General features: G+C 35.0%; 1 protein-coding gene across 1 annotated transcript in view; it reads left to right on the forward strand.

The window, feature by feature from the left end:
• The window catches only part of PLD5 (phospholipase D family member 5), a gene marked incomplete at both ends in the record, with an annotated part of 465,875 nt that overhangs the window by 434,855 nt on the left and 14,882 nt on the right, over positions 1-16,138 (forward strand). Inside the window, 2 exons of the mRNA XM_082613900.1 lie at positions 685-882; positions 7,987-8,123. Of these exons, the coding sequence (XP_082470026.1) occupies positions 685-882; positions 7,987-8,123 (335 nt within the window). The remainder of the gene's footprint in view (positions 1-684; positions 883-7,986; positions 8,124-16,138) is intronic.

Here is a 16,138-nt window from a genome sequence, read left to right on the forward strand (position 1 = left end):
AGAAACTAAGCCCATGCGCCACAACTACTGAGTCTGTGCTCTAGAGCCCATGCTCCATAACAAGAGAAGCCACCACAATGAGAAGCCCACACGCTACAACGAAGAGTAGCCCCCGTTCGTCACAACTAGAGAAAGCCTGCACGCAGCAACAAAGACCCAATGCAGCCAAAAATAAATTTATTTTTAAAAAAAAGTCACACAAAGTCACACAGCTAGAAATTTGTGGAGTTGGAACCTAATTCCAGGCAATCTGATTCCAGAATCCATGATCTAAACCATTCTGTTATGCTGCAAGTAAAAGTCAATCTTTATATTGCTGCATGATTTAAGGATTCATACCAAAAAACTTAATGTTGAAGAAAACAATCTGAAGAGCTGATATAAAAGGTGTAGGTGAACATGGAAAAATTATCTGTAAGAGCTCAAATGCAAAACTCCAGCAAAAATTTTCCTTAAATATTTAAGCATTTTAATGACACATCATTTCTGTATACCATAATGTGACTGTATCTACATACTTACAGATACAGTGTATATATATAGTTGTTACAGTATAACAGTTGCAAGAAAAAATATCGCTATTACTATTATTGCAGTCTTTTCTCTGAGAATACTACATTTTTTTCTCTGAGAGTAACACCATCACGTGTACACGACATTGATGCTTTCGTTTTAATTTCACAGATGAAAGAACTTGGTGTCATCTTTTACAACTGCAGCTGCCTGGTCCTAGATTTACAAAGGATATTTGCTTTATATAGTTCATTAAAATTCAAGAGCAGAGTACCTCAGACCTGGTCCAAGAGGCTCTATGGGGTCTATGACAATGAAAAGAAATTGCAGCTTCAGTTGAACGAAACCAAATCTCAAGCATTTGTGTCGGTGAGTTTTTCCCTCTTCTCCTCCTCCTCCTCCCCTCCTCCCTCCTTCCTCCAAAAGCCCTTTATTAAGTTACAATGTTCAAGTGTGATCTTGCGTTGGGCAAAAATGAATTTGACAGATCAGTTCGACACATCCCTTGAAGAGTTAAAATATATCCATTCTTATACTCAATCGTATGCTGTCCCTAGTTATAATAACAATACATGTGAATAATCATTCCTAGTTTCAGATACTTTGCATTATCTGATTTGATCCCCCCAGTCACCCCTTAAGGTAGACCCAGGATTATGACTGTGTTACAAATGAAGATATTGAAGTTTATCTACTAGCACAAAGACCGTCAGATGGCAGGTGCCAAGAAAAACACAAGCGCCCAGGTCTTCTGATACCATATGTTATTTTTGATGCCTTTCATCAATGATTTTCAGACTTGATCTTAGCAGTAGAACCCTCTGATGAAACAAATCTGAGAGAACCCCAGTGTGTAAAACAGACAAAAGCAGAACTATTGTATTTGATTGGGGCAGAAGGGCAAGAGGCCCATCCAAAAGGACAGGGCACCATTTCCAGGCCTCTGATTACACTTGAAAACCACCACCACCTGCCCACACACCACAACTATCCCCACAGTGTTGCTGAGAGTGGGCAATGTAAATATCTGGACCTACAGTCCTGGTCCTCAAAGTTTAAAGTATCTAAGAACCAGACGGGGAACCTGTTTAAAATGCAAACTTACAGTCCCCCTCCTCACCAGGATCTGATCCACTGGACCTGGGTGAGACCTTAGAATTTTGATTTTAAGCAGGCTTCTGAATTGATCCTGATGCTCAGGTAAATTTCTCTAAACCATGCTCCCAATTTAATATGGCTGTTTCTCCACTGTCAAGCTGTGCTTCTATGCCAATAACTTTTATGTCACTGAAGAGCCTTTCATGGAAGAATGAATAGTAGCCTTTTTGCTTATTAAAATGAAAGCACATTTTGAAAATATAGAAATCTGGCAGTAGAGAGAAAATTGAAGTTGCTTGTCTTAAACAAATTCACATAAGTGTGAATAATATAAAATAAACTATGAAGGATTTTCGTCAAGTAGAACTAAAAAAAAAACCCTTTTTTTGGTATGTGTGGAGGTCAATAATGCAGTAGCATGTAGCATATCATATAGGGCATTTTACTAATAAAATGCATATATTCAATTTTATTTCCTTTCAAGACAACCCTATAAGACAAGAAAACCAGGTATTATTCTCAATTTGTAGATTAGTTGCAATAAGAAATTTGCCAAGGAACCACTAATCCAGATGGTAACATGACACCCCAGGAGTCCAGTAGAAGAGATTGAAGCAGTAAGAAACAGATGAATTATAAGCAAATTTCAGATAGTTGCTGGATTTTGAATTTACAGTTTGAATCTTAGAGATGAGTGAATGTCATTGTTGCATAAATTTAAATTCTGACCCTTAAAAAAGTGGGGGAGTCCTCCTTTGTTGATCCCAAAGTTAACATCTGTACTTCAGAGAGAGGACTCAAGCCTTTAATAAAATCTATGAAAATGCAAGGGCTTTGCTGTATTCCAGGGCAAATTTATAAACTGATTTTTATTAAATGGTTTGCCACAAAATAAGTTGAGCTTTTTTAACAGTCCTTCAGGTATAGTCTTTTAAACCATGCAGCATCTTTGTTTTCTATTTTTATTTATTTTATTATTTTAAATTATTTTATTTTCCATTTCTTATTAATATCTCAAGCCTACCTTTGAATTTCAGTTCAACAGATATTAATTGAACACCATTTTTACAGAGGTATAAAATCTTACAGGTATAAGATAAATAAAAGTCAATATTCCCAATATTGGAATTGGTATCATTTACTTAGAGCTCTTTGATCTCGCCTCTGTTATAGCATTTATCACATTTTTGTAACTATTTATTTATTATCTCTCCCACTATTTTATCAGGCTCTGAAGGTTATATACTGTACTCTCTTCATTATTGTTATTCCCAGGACCTCCCTCAAGCCTCCCTAAAGCAGCAATAAATGTTGGATTGGTTTTACTAGTAATAATATCAATAAGAAGTTCCAGGATACATATACTTTTCTGAGTATATGTGCCAAACAAATGCCAAGACAAATTTATTTAAGTTCAAAATATTTGTTTTAAAATATCTTAAAATAGTATATTATATTTTTATCAGCTGACGGTCCCAAGACTAAATTAACATACAAAATATATATATATTTGAAGGTCTTAAAAATTATCATTACCAAAATTAGATTTTAGGTGATAATAACTTAGCATGGTTAAATATAAATTTTAAGCTATGATATAGATATGAATTATTTCTTATTTTCTCATAGAACACAAAGAGGCACTTAGATTTAAGTATGTGATCTCTAGTAACTTGGGGCCAGATCATTCTAATTTTCTTACATTCCCCATTGAAATCAGAAGATAGGAACAATAGGCTGAGTTTTTGTCATATTTTGTGGAGTTCTTTTTAGAGCTCTTGAGGTTATGCATTTGATTTCCAAGATAAAGACTAGTTAGTTCAAGGTCTGTTTTTATTGACCTGGGTGCTAGACAGATTTCATTTCTTGTTGTTTATCATTTAGTTCATTCATCCACCAATCATGTAAACTGAGATTTATTTAGTGAGTGAGGACAGACATTGAATAGAACTTGGTGCTACTCTGAAAAATATAATTAAATACCCCTTTATAATCTCTGCTATATATTTTAATTACATTTTAATAGATTTATTGATATATAACTTACTACCATAAAATTCATCCTTGTAAAGTGTATAACTCAGTGGGTTTTAGTATAGTCACAGAGTTTTACAATCATCTCCACCTTCTAATTTTAGAATATTTTCATCACCACAAAGGAAAAAGCCATACCCATTAGTAGTCACTCTCCATTTTCCCCTTCTCTCATCCCTTAGACACCACTAATCTACTTTCTGTCTCTAAGGATTTGCCTTTTTCTAGACACTTCATATACATGAAGTAATACGATATGCAGTCTTTTGTAACTGACTTCTTTCACTTAGTATAATGTTTTTGAAGTTCATGACTCAGTACCTTTTCCTTTTCATGGCCAAATAATATTCCACTGTATGGATATATCACATTTTGTTTATCTATCCATCAGTTGATGGACATTTGAGTGTTTTTACCTTTTGGCTATTGTGAATAGTGATCCTATGAACCTTCATGTACAAATTTTTATTTGAATACCCGTTTTCAGTTCTTTTGGTTTTATGCTTAGGAGTGAAATTGCTGGGTACTGTGGTAACTCTATGTTAAACATTCTGAGGCATTGACAAACTTTTCCAAATTGCCTGCACCATTTTACAATTCCACCAGCAATAAATGAGGGTTTCATTTTCTCCACATCTTTGCCAACACCTGCTATTTTCTGTTTTATTTTAGCCTTCCTGGCGGGTGTAAAATTTGTCTTATGATTTTGATTTGCATATTTTAATGCACTTACTGGCCGTTTGTATATCTTAATACACTTACTGTCCATTTGTATATCTTTTTAGAGAACTGTCTATCAAATCTTCTGCCCATTTTTCAATTAGATTATTTGTTTTTTTTTTATTGAGTTGTAAGAGTTCTTTATACATTCTAGATACAAGAATGTACTTGATTTGCAAATATTTTCTCCCATTCTGTGGGTTGTCTTTTCATGTTTAATTACATTTTAACATATATATTCTGGGAATGGAGTATGGATTTTTTTTAAAAACCAGGAAACTGTTATGAAATAAATCAAACCCCAACTAAAGCAAGTATTTAATGAATATGCAAAACAAGGTACATGCAAATATAAGGCATTTATAGATGTAAGAAAGAAACATAGATTACTTATTATCAAGATGCCTCAAGAGCACTTGATTGGTTAAAGATCATCACAGAGCTGAAATAAAGAAAAGGATCTGTATTTTCCTTCTCCTTATATTTTGCTATGGAATAAAGGAGTACACAGTGCAAGGTTTGGAAAATTAATTCAGGAATGATAAAAAGGGAACTTAACAGCCTTCTCTGTAATTAAACAATCAGAACTAGTTAATTCCCTCTGACAAATCAGAGGACACAGTCAAGTACTACCATGACCCCAGGGGCAGAGGTACTCATACAAATAGTCATGCATTTCCTTAATAAACACATGAAGCATCTGCCATGCTCTAGGCATTGGGTTGGCAATGGGAACATAGGAAACAAAAAGGTATGTACAAATAAAGGTCTATTCACACATGGATGGAAATACCTAGAGTGAAGCAACTCCAACTAGGAGTAGAGGTTGGGGGTCATACAAGCCTCCAACACTTACTAATTTAAGAAGCACTTTCACATTCATTCCACAAATATTTATTGAGCATATAATATGTGCTAAGTATGGCATGGCACAAGGTGCCAGAGACATACAACCAAGCAGCTCACAAGCTGGTGAAGAATCACACAGACAACTGAATGCAGTACAATGTAGCATATGCTGGAATGATGCTGCACAAAGCAGGAATCTTATGTTGATCACTGATGTATGCCAAGTGTCTAGACTAGAGCTAGGTGCATGGCAGGTACTTAGTAATATTTGATGAATGAATGAAAGCAAGTGCAGAAGAGGAGCAGACCCAGCCCAGGGTAGGCCATTCTCTTATTTAAGCCACAAGGCAAACCAGTGTTCAAGATTTATTACTGTTCTTATCTCATTGGAAACAGAGACTCAGGAAGTGTAAGGGACATACCCAGCATGCTACAGGTTATAAATGCTGGAACCTGGCACATCACCAGCATATAAATTCTCTATCACCAAAGGCACAGTATCCAAACTTATTAGAAAATAGCAAATGTAAAGAGACCAGCAGCTCTGTGTCTAAATTTGTTCCTCCCTGAAACCAAAATCCAGTTTTGGGAACATGCAAGGAGGTTCAGGAAATTCCTAACTGAAGCAAAAACATGGGCATTTGGACACATTTCAGAGTTGACCTAGGCTCCTGTCTAGAGCTAAGATCCTTAGCTTCTCCATGTTAAACCTAAAGAATGTTTAAAGCAGACCCAATAGACTGAGGAAATTAATGAATTTGAATATTTAATTTATTAATGGAGATAGAAAAATGAGTAAAATGCAATTCCTAAAATCAAGGTATATCAGTCCAAACAAGGACATGAGACAAGTGTGAGTAATTATAAGTTTGAATACACTAAACAATATAACAAATAAATCATATTATGGGAGGACACAAAAGGAGAAGTAGCCTCTAGGTGACAATATAAAAAAGTTTCATGAGGAGATAATATATGAGCTAGAACTTAAAGAATGTATAGGACTCTGATAGGCAAAGATAGGAAAACACATCAGCCGGAGGGGCTGGCAGGAGAAAATACACAGAGGCAGACAAGATGAGAGCATAGCCATGGGCTGACGATTATTTTAATTTGGGGCACAGAAGGCATGGTAGCCAGTAAATGAAGGAGGCAGAGAAATGGGAGAGCCAGGACTTAGAGAATACATGGATCCATCCCTCCCAATGAGATCAGACTGGATTCCAAGAAACCAGGAGTCCTGAGAGGGACACATGTTTGTTTATTTGTCTTTTAAGCATCGAGGAGAAAAGGATATGATTTCAGAAGACATATAAAAACCCCAGCAAACAGCACCAGTGCCTGAATGAGGGAAACAACAATCTGGAGTAAGAGGGAGGGACAACATGAGAGACACTGCAGAAGCCCAAGCCATCCATCTTGGTGACAGATGGGGTATCTGCATATGTGTGTGCTGGGGAAGAAGTGTAAGATGAGCACTGGTTTTTCTTTGTTTGTTTATTTTTATTGTTTTGTTTTGGGCTTTTTTTGTTGTGGTTTATTTCTCTCTTTTAGCATTAGTTTTTATTTTTAATATTTAGAAGCTCGTCCTTATTCCAGAAGGAAAGTAATTTAAATCAAAAACTCATTCTGATACTCACCTGCCAAGACAATATTCTGAGTAGGGACGCCTGGTGGGTGTGGCCCTTCAACAGTCTCCTTTCTCATCCCCACACTCCTTCTCAGTTGGGCATCCAGTCTGAGAGCTTCATCTTCCCTCTCTCTAAGCTGGGATAGGGATTCCCACCAGCACTGTGTGGGGAGTTGTCCCCAAACATTTGTCAGGGACCCTGACCACCATTACTGGCAGAAAATTTGATGAAGGACCCAGTACTGCCATTCCAGGAAGTTCCAGAAACCGTTTATTTGGGCTTTGGTACTAAGCACCTGTTGCATTTTTTGTGTTCCATCACTTGGTTTCTTGCTTGTCAGAGTAATGCAGGAACTACAGAAATGTTCCTTTCAGTCTTGTCCAGTGGAAAATCAATGAGAAAGCCTAAGTACATCTTTCCCTTTCTATAGCAATTTTATCTAAAAAATCATACTTCTGTAAGATGGAAACAACTTCGAACAACGTAAGAAAAATACCTCAAGTATAATTTGCCTCTTTTTTCATTTTTCTTAAGTCCCTGTCTCTCCTTATGAATTTGGCATCTTAATAAGTCACTTGGCTTTTCCTCTAGAATTACTGATGACACTTTATCAACAATCAAAACTCCTCTTCCTCACTCGATGAAAGATTTGGGGAAAAAAAAACCGCAAGATTTTTAGACCATGTGTCTTGAACATCTTCATGGCCACATTACCTTTCAAGTGAAATAACTTCTAGTATAAATGGATTGCTATATGCATATATATACTATATATGGTAATGTCTGAGAAAATTAACTATGTATGACAGGGATGTATACCAGAGTCACATTAAGTTTTGAGTTAGAGCACTCTTATAAAAATAAGAGGTGTGTGTATTGAAAACAAGAATTCCCTCCCAAAACTGACTTAAAGGACAGATTTGAGACCTATCCCCCACACACCTTGACTTCTACTTGCCTCAACTTTGATAGAACTGAAAATGTATTTGTCTTAATCTCATAAAGACCTGGAAAGTAGGTTTGCAAAAATTGGTTAAAAGCCAAGATTCATTTTTTTTTAATTTTAAATAACAACAAAAAAGAGAAATCCCCAGATTGCAAAAATTAATACTCTAAAAGTTTGGTTTTTGTGTCTTCACAGAATTCTCCCAAACTGTTTTGCCCTAAAAACAGAAGCTTTGACATAGACGCCATCTACAGTGTAATAGATGATGCCAAGCAATACGTGTACATCGCAGTCATGGACTACCTGCCTATCTCCAGCACAAGCACCAAAAGGTCAGTGAGTGTGCAATCTCAGCTTAGATCCTGGGCTCCAGGGCCAGACACTAAACTGGAGACCACAGGAGAAAACACCCTGGACACTGACATGCTATCAGGTCACATTAAGTTGCACCCCATTCACATCTTCTCAGTGTACATTTGCAGCTCACCCATGGTGCATCTCCTCTCTCAGTCCACTTTAAGGACTCAGAGTTTCATCCCACAGAACCACCTCAGTAGTTTACATTATAAGCATGAGAGAAACTTTAGAGTAAAGATTGGGTTGTTCTCAACTTGAAAATTATTTGGAAAAATAAATAAATAAAAATTTTTAAATTATTTGAAAAAAAATTTTTGAAAATTATCAATTGAGAGGTACCTGAAGGACATACTCAAAGTGAGTAGGTCTGGCAAGATTTTCCTTAAAGGAGATATCACTTTGTTGTATTCATGTAGGTCCTCATTAAATGCTAAATTTTCATACTATCTTTTCCACTTAAGGAAAAAGAAACTTAAAATATGTATGTTCTCAGTCAACCCATCCATATGTAAGAGGAAGAGAGCATCTTAAGATGGAGATTTATTTTTTAATATTATCACTGTTTAAGTGTGGAAATACTTGGAATCAACTTAGGAGCAGAATTTATGTCTCTAAGTCATAGATGCATGGCTAGGCCCCAAGTATTTCCCACTTTTGCTTTCTTGCAAGGAATGCAGAGATTTGGGTGCTTGTAAATGTTTTGAATAATCCATTTAATCCAGGAAATGTTTCCAAAGTGCAAATTTCTAGGGATACAACCTGAGACCTTTTTAATTTGGAAAATTACAGTTTCAAAATAACCATTTACTGAGGTTAAATAATGCGATGTGCCCTATATTGCTTAAATATTTTTCATATTGCCAACTTCACATATGCATAATATACAACTTCTCTATGCAAGTGACTTTAAGATTGCAAAAGATGTGTTTCTCCCAGAAAGTGATGACTCCTAATGATTGTCAAAAATAATTTTAGGCTGCAAGATGCACATTATTAGGACACTTTTACTTTAAAATATTGTGCACCCTTTGAACATTCATGGATTTTTTCCACATGCTTTCATTTTTTCAATCCCTCTTTTTAATGTTTTTTCCATTTATTGTTCATTTGGTTTTAGACTTTGTCTTAGACTTCAGCTTCAGTTTGGGAAGAGTTTGAAATATAATAGATAGGTTTTACCTGATTTTCCTGTTATTCAGTAGAATAAGTTCAAGTTTATGGACTTATTAGGATGGGATGATAATTTCAGAGGATTGGCAAAACCTTCATTCCATGAAGTCCCTTCAAACAAACAAAATTAGGATCCTTCATAGCCAAGGGGAAGGAATTAGTATGGATAATCTAAAATATCTTGGAAATACAAAAATTAGAGAAAACCAAAAGAACAAGAAACTGACCTGAAATCTTGCATTTTGACTATTAAAATACCATTATTGTTATTATTCAAAGGGCAGTTCTTTTATTATACTGATGATATTTCAAACTTGTTAATATCTCTAGCATTTTAAATGAAAAGCCATCAGAGACATAAGAAGTAGTTCAAACATCAAGGTTAAAATTAAATTCTTCTCAATCATATGAATGAAAAAATTTTTAAAGAGTGGACTTGTTTTTACATCATCCTGGAGAAATTTTTCAGGCATGAATTCAACTTGAATAAACAATTAGATATTTTCAAATATCAGTGTGTTAATAACCTACAAACTTAAGTTTTAGTCTGCACAGTAAACATAAAATGAAAGAGAAAAATTCTACATGCTTTCAAATTAGAAATCGTTGATATTGGTAGGCATAGATATTGAATATATTCTCCAAACTGGGAAGGAAATTTGACACCAAAAAACAAGCAATTATGAAGTTTATTGTGGGTAAATTACATATAGGCAACATTGGGCAGAAGGAGATCCAGAGGCATTCTCAGCTGCACTCCATACTGCCAAAAGGGGCACAGGGGGACTTAAAGGGGCGAAAGGTAAAAATAGAACTGACTACTAAGGGAGAAGCATGTCTGCACTGAGAGGAACCAGAGATTATTCCTCCCCTGAGGGGGTCTCATGACCATTAAACATCTGCATCAGCAAAAATCATTCAGTTCATATCAGATGAAGGCAAAGATAAAAGATGAACATGTTCCAAATTAAGGAACAAGATTAAAAACCAGAAGAAGAACTAAGTGAAGTGGAGATAGGCAGTCTTATCTGAGAAAGAGTTCAAGGTAATGATCATAAAGATGATCAAAGAACTCAGGACAAAAATGGATGAAAAGAGTGAGAATTTAGAAGTTTTTAACAAAGAGAAAAGATAAAGAACAACCAAGCAGAGATGAAGACTACAATAACCAAAATGAAAAATACACTAGAAGGAATCAACGGTAGACTAAATGATACAGAGGAAAATGGATCAGCGAGCTGGAAGACAGAGTAGTAGAAATCACTGACATTGAACAGAAAAAAGAAGAAAAATAAATGAGGACAGTTTAAGAGACCTCTGGGATAACAACAAGAATACTAACATTTTCATTATAGGGGTCCCAGAATGAGAAGAGAGAGAAAGGGACAAAGAACATATTTGAAGGCATAATAACTGAAAAATTCCCTAACCTGGGAAAGGAAACAGACATAGAAGTCCAGGAATCACAGAGAGTCCCAAACAGGATCAACTCAAAGAGGAACACAACAAGACACATGGTTATTAAAATGGCAAAAATTAAAGATAAGAGAGAATATTAAAAACAGCAAGGGAAAAGCATCACATTACATACAAGGGAAGTCCCATAAGGCTAACAGCTGACTTCTCAGCAAAAACTCTGCAGGTCAGAAAGGAATGATATGGGATAAAATGATGAAAGGGGAAAACCTACAACCAAGAATACTCTACCTGGCAAGGCTCTCATTCATATTTGATGGAGAGATCAAAAGTTTTACAGACAAGCAAAAGCTAAAAGAGCAGCAGTTTTAAAAGTAATGTTAAAGGGACTTCTCTAAGAGGAAAAAAAAAGCCAATAACTAGAAACATGAAAATTATTATATTTGCAAATGATATGACCAATAAGGGGTTAATATCCAAAATATATAAACAGTTCACACAACTCAACATCAAAAAAACCCCAAACATCCTGATTTTAAAATGTACAGAAGACCTGAATAGATGTTTTTCCAAAGAAGACATACAGATGGCCAACAGGCCAGGAAAAGATGTTCAACATCACAAATTATCAGAGAAATGCAAATCAAAACCATAATGAGATATCACCTACACCTGTCAGAATGGCTGTCATCAAAAAGGCCACAAATAACAAATGTTGGTGAGGATGTGGAAAAAAATGGAACCCTTGTACACTGTCAGTTGGGATGTAAATCGGTGCAGCCACTGTGGAAAACAGTGTGGAGTTTCCTCAAAAATCTAGAAATAGAACTACTGTATGATCCAGCAATTCTACTACTAGGTATATATCTGAAGAAAATGAAAACACTAATTCAAAAAGATGAATGCACCTCAATATTCATAACAGCACTATTTACAATAGCCAAGATGTGGAAGCAGCCTAAGTGGCCATCAACAGACGAATGGATAAAGAAGATGTGATATATATATGTAATGGAATACTACTCAGTCATAAAAGTGAATGAAATTTTGCTATCTGCAACAACATGGATGGACCTGAAGGGTATTATGCTTAGTGAAATAAGTCAGACAAAGAAAGACAAATACTGTATGATATCACTTAATAGGTGGACATAACAAAACAGAAACAGACTCACAGATATAGAGAACAAACTAGTGGTTACCAGTGGGGAGTGGAAAATGGAGGAGGGGCAAGATAGGGATAGGGGATTAAGAGGTGCAAACTGCTCTGTATAAAATAAGCTATAAGGATATATTGTACACCACATGGAATATTTTATAATAACTATAAATGTAGTATAATCTATAAAAATATTGAATCACTGAAACTTCAATAATAATATAAATCAACTATACCTCAATTAAAAAAAGGAAAGACAAGACAACATATCAAATACTGTGGGATACAACAAAAGCAGTTCTGAGAGGAACATGCATGTTTAATATAACATATATATTACAAAATTAGAAGGATCTCAAATAACAAGCTAACTTTACACCTCAAGGAACTAGAAAAAGAAGAACAAATTAAGCCTCAGGTTATCAGAAGGAAGGAAATTATAAAGATCAGAACAGAAATAAATGAAATAGAGACTAGAAAAATAATAAAAGGGATCAATGTAACTTAGATATGGCTATTCAAAAAGATTTAAAAAACTGACCAATATTTAGCTAGACTAAGAAAAAAAGAGAAGACTCAAATAATTAAAATTTGAAATGAAAGATAAGACGTTACAACTGAAATTACAAAAATACATAGAATCTATGAGGCTACTATGAGCAATTATATGCCAACAAACTACATAACCTAGAAGAAATGGATACATTTCTAGAAAACATAACCTATCAACTCTGAATCAGGAAGAAATAGAAAATCTGAACAGACCAATATTGAGTATAGAGATTGAATCAGTAATCAAAAACTCCAGAGCCAGACACCTCACTGGAGAATTCTTCCAAATGTTCAGAAAACAACATCAATTCTCCTCAAACTCTTCCAAAATATCCAAGAGGAGAGAACAGTTCCAAACTCATTCTACAAGCCCATCATTACTTTGAATCCAAAGCCAGATAAGGATGCCACAAAAAAAGAAAACTATATGTTAATATCCTTGATGAATATAGATGCAAACATTTTCAACAAAAGATTAGCAAACCAAATTCAAGAACACATTAAAAAGATAATACACCATTCCCAAGTGGGATTTATTCCTGGGATGCAAGGATAGTTCAAAATACACAAACCAATAAATGTTATTACACACATCATATCAATAAAATAAAAGATAAAAATCACATGATCATCTCAATAAATGCAGAAAAAGCATTTGACAAAATACAACATGCTTTCATGATAAAAACTCTTAACAGACTGGATGTGGAAAGAACACACCTCGACAAAATAAAGGTCATATACAGTAGACCCACAGCTAACATTATATTTAATGGAGAGAAATTGAAAATGTAAGATCTGGAACAAAGAATGCTGCCTACTCTTACCATTCCTATCCAATATAGTAATGGAAGTCCTAGCTAGAGCAAATTAGGCAAGACAAAGAAATGAAAGGCATTCAGATCAGAGAGGAAGATTTAAAGTTTCCATTATTTGTTGATAATATGTTTTTAAATAGAGAAAATCCCAAAGAATCAGTCAAAAAATATTTGAATTAATAATTTCAGTAAAGTGGCAGGATATGAAATTATCATACAGAAATCAGTTGCATTTATTTACACTAATGATGAAGTGTCTTAAAAAGAAATAAAGAAACTCATCCCATTCACAATATCATCAAAAAAAATGCCACAAACTATTTAGGAATAAATTTAACCAAGTAGGTGAAAGATATGTAGAATGAAAACTACAAAGTTTTGCTGAAAGATATCAAAGAAGACACAAACAAATGAAAAGACATCCACATTCATAGATTGAAAGAATTAATATTGTTAAAATGGCCATACTGGGCTTCCCTGGTGGCTCAGTGGTTGAGAATCTGCCTGCCAATGCAGGGGAAATGGGTTCGAGCCCTGGTCTGGGAAGATCCCACATGCCGCAGAGCAACTAGGTCCGTGAGCCACAATTACTGAGCCTGCATGTCTGGAGCCTGTGCTCTGCAACAAGAGAGGCTGTGATAGTGAGAGGCCCATGCACTGAGATGAAGAGTGGCCCCTGCTTGCCACAACTAGAGAAAGCCCTCACACAGAAACGAAGACCCAACATAGCCATAAATAAACAAATTAATTAATTTTTAAAAAATGGCCATACTATCCAAAGCAATATACAGATTCAGTGCAATCCCCATCAAAATAACAAGTGCATTCTTCACTGTAATAGAAGAAACTATCTGAAAATTTGTGTAGAACCAAGAAAGACCCTGAATAGTCAAAGCAATTCTGAGAAAAAAAGAACAAAGCTGGAAATATCACACTTCCAGATTTCAAACTATACCACAAAGCCATAGTAAGAAAAACAGTATGGTACTGGCACAAAAATGGACATGTCAACAAATGGAACAGAATAGAGAGCCAGAATTAAACCCCAGCATATACAGTCAACTAATATTCAACAAGGAAGCCAAGAATACCCAACAGGGAAAGGATAGTTTCTTCAACAAATAGTGCTGGGAAAACTGGAGAAACACATGCCAAAAGATGATATTGAGCCCTGTCTCACACCATCCACAAAAATTAACTTGAAAAGGATCAATGACTAAAACATAAGATGTGATACTGTAAAACTCCTAGAAGAAAACGTAGGGAGGAACCTCATTGATATTGGTCCTGGCAATAAATTTTCAGCATGATGCCAAAAGTACAAACAGTAAAAAAAGAAATCAACAAAAAGGACTACATCAAACTCAAAAGCTTTTTCCCAGCAAAAGAAACAATTAACAAAATGAAAAGACAACCCACAGAATGGGAGAAATTTTTTTAAACCTCATATCAGATAAGGGGTTAATATCCAAACTATATAAAGAACTCAGTCAACTCAATAACAACAATAACAAAAAAATTTTTGATTTTTAAAATTGGGCAAAAGAACTAAATAGACATTTCTCCAAAGAGTATATCAAAATGGCCAACAGATACATGAAAAAATGCTTATCATCATCACCACTAATTATCAGGGAAATGCAAATCAAAATCACAATGAGATATCACCTCCCACTGTTTTAATGGCTCTACTTGACGAAGACAAGAGATAACAGTTGCTAGGAAGGATGTGGTGAAAAGGGAACCTTTATACACTATTGTTGGGAATGTAAATTGGTTCAACCTGTATGGAAAACAATATGGAAGTTCCTCAAAAAATTTAAAAATAGATCTAGCATATGATCCAACAATTCCACTTCTGGGTATATACTCAAAGGAAATGAAAATGAGATCTTGATGAGACGTATACACTCCCATGCTTATCACAGCATTATTCACAGTAGCCAAGATATGGAAACAACTCAAATGTTTATCAATGAATGGATTAAAAAGATGTAGTGCATTTACACAATGGAATATTATCCAGTCATGAGAAAGGAGAATATACTGCCATTTGCAACAACATGGATGGACTTTGAGGACATTATGATAAGCAAAATAAGTCAGAGAGAGAAAGACAAGTACTAAATGATATCACTTACAAGTGGAGTCTAAAAAAGTTAAACCTATAAAATAATGGTAAAATGGTAAAATGATGGTGCCCTGGGAACAGTGGGGTGGGTGGAAGGGTGAATGAGAGTGATGGTGTTTAAGGGTACAAACTTGTAATGAGTAGTAAATGAACCATAGAGACCTAATGCACAGTATAATGAATACAGACAATAATATTGTACTATAATGATATAATGTGATAAACATCACTACATTGGCAATCATATTATAATATATAAATTTATCAATATAACATGCTGTATACTTCAAACTTACACAGCATTATACATGAAATTGATTTGATTTTTTAAATGTAGGCTTGTTAGTCTGTGGGGTATTAACATATTTCATTTATGTATTCATTCAACAAATATTTATTGGGCACTGTGAAAGAGTGATTAAAGTGTGCACAGTGTGTAGTCCCAGGAACTTTATCCATTAGGGGCAGATGGACACAGAATAGATTTTCATAGCATAGTGGGGTGGATAGAACAATAGATATGTGTACAGAATATTATAGATACTTGATGAAAGGACTTCTATGGCAGTTTCAGGGTTTGAAGAAGCTTATTAGAGGAAATGCTACCCAAATTACATTTAAACATATGCATGAGTTAGAAAAAAGTGTGAGAAAGGGAGTTATCCAGGTAGAAAGGAGAGCTTGAGCAAAGTTTCAAATGGAAAAAAATAGCCTGGTCCATGCCAGGATCTATAACAAGTTCAG

The sequence above is a fragment of the Mesoplodon mirus genome (assembly GCF_964341445.2).
Source record: "Mesoplodon mirus genome assembly, chromosome: 3".
Taxonomy (NCBI): domain Eukaryota; kingdom Metazoa; phylum Chordata; class Mammalia; order Artiodactyla; family Ziphiidae; genus Mesoplodon; species Mesoplodon mirus.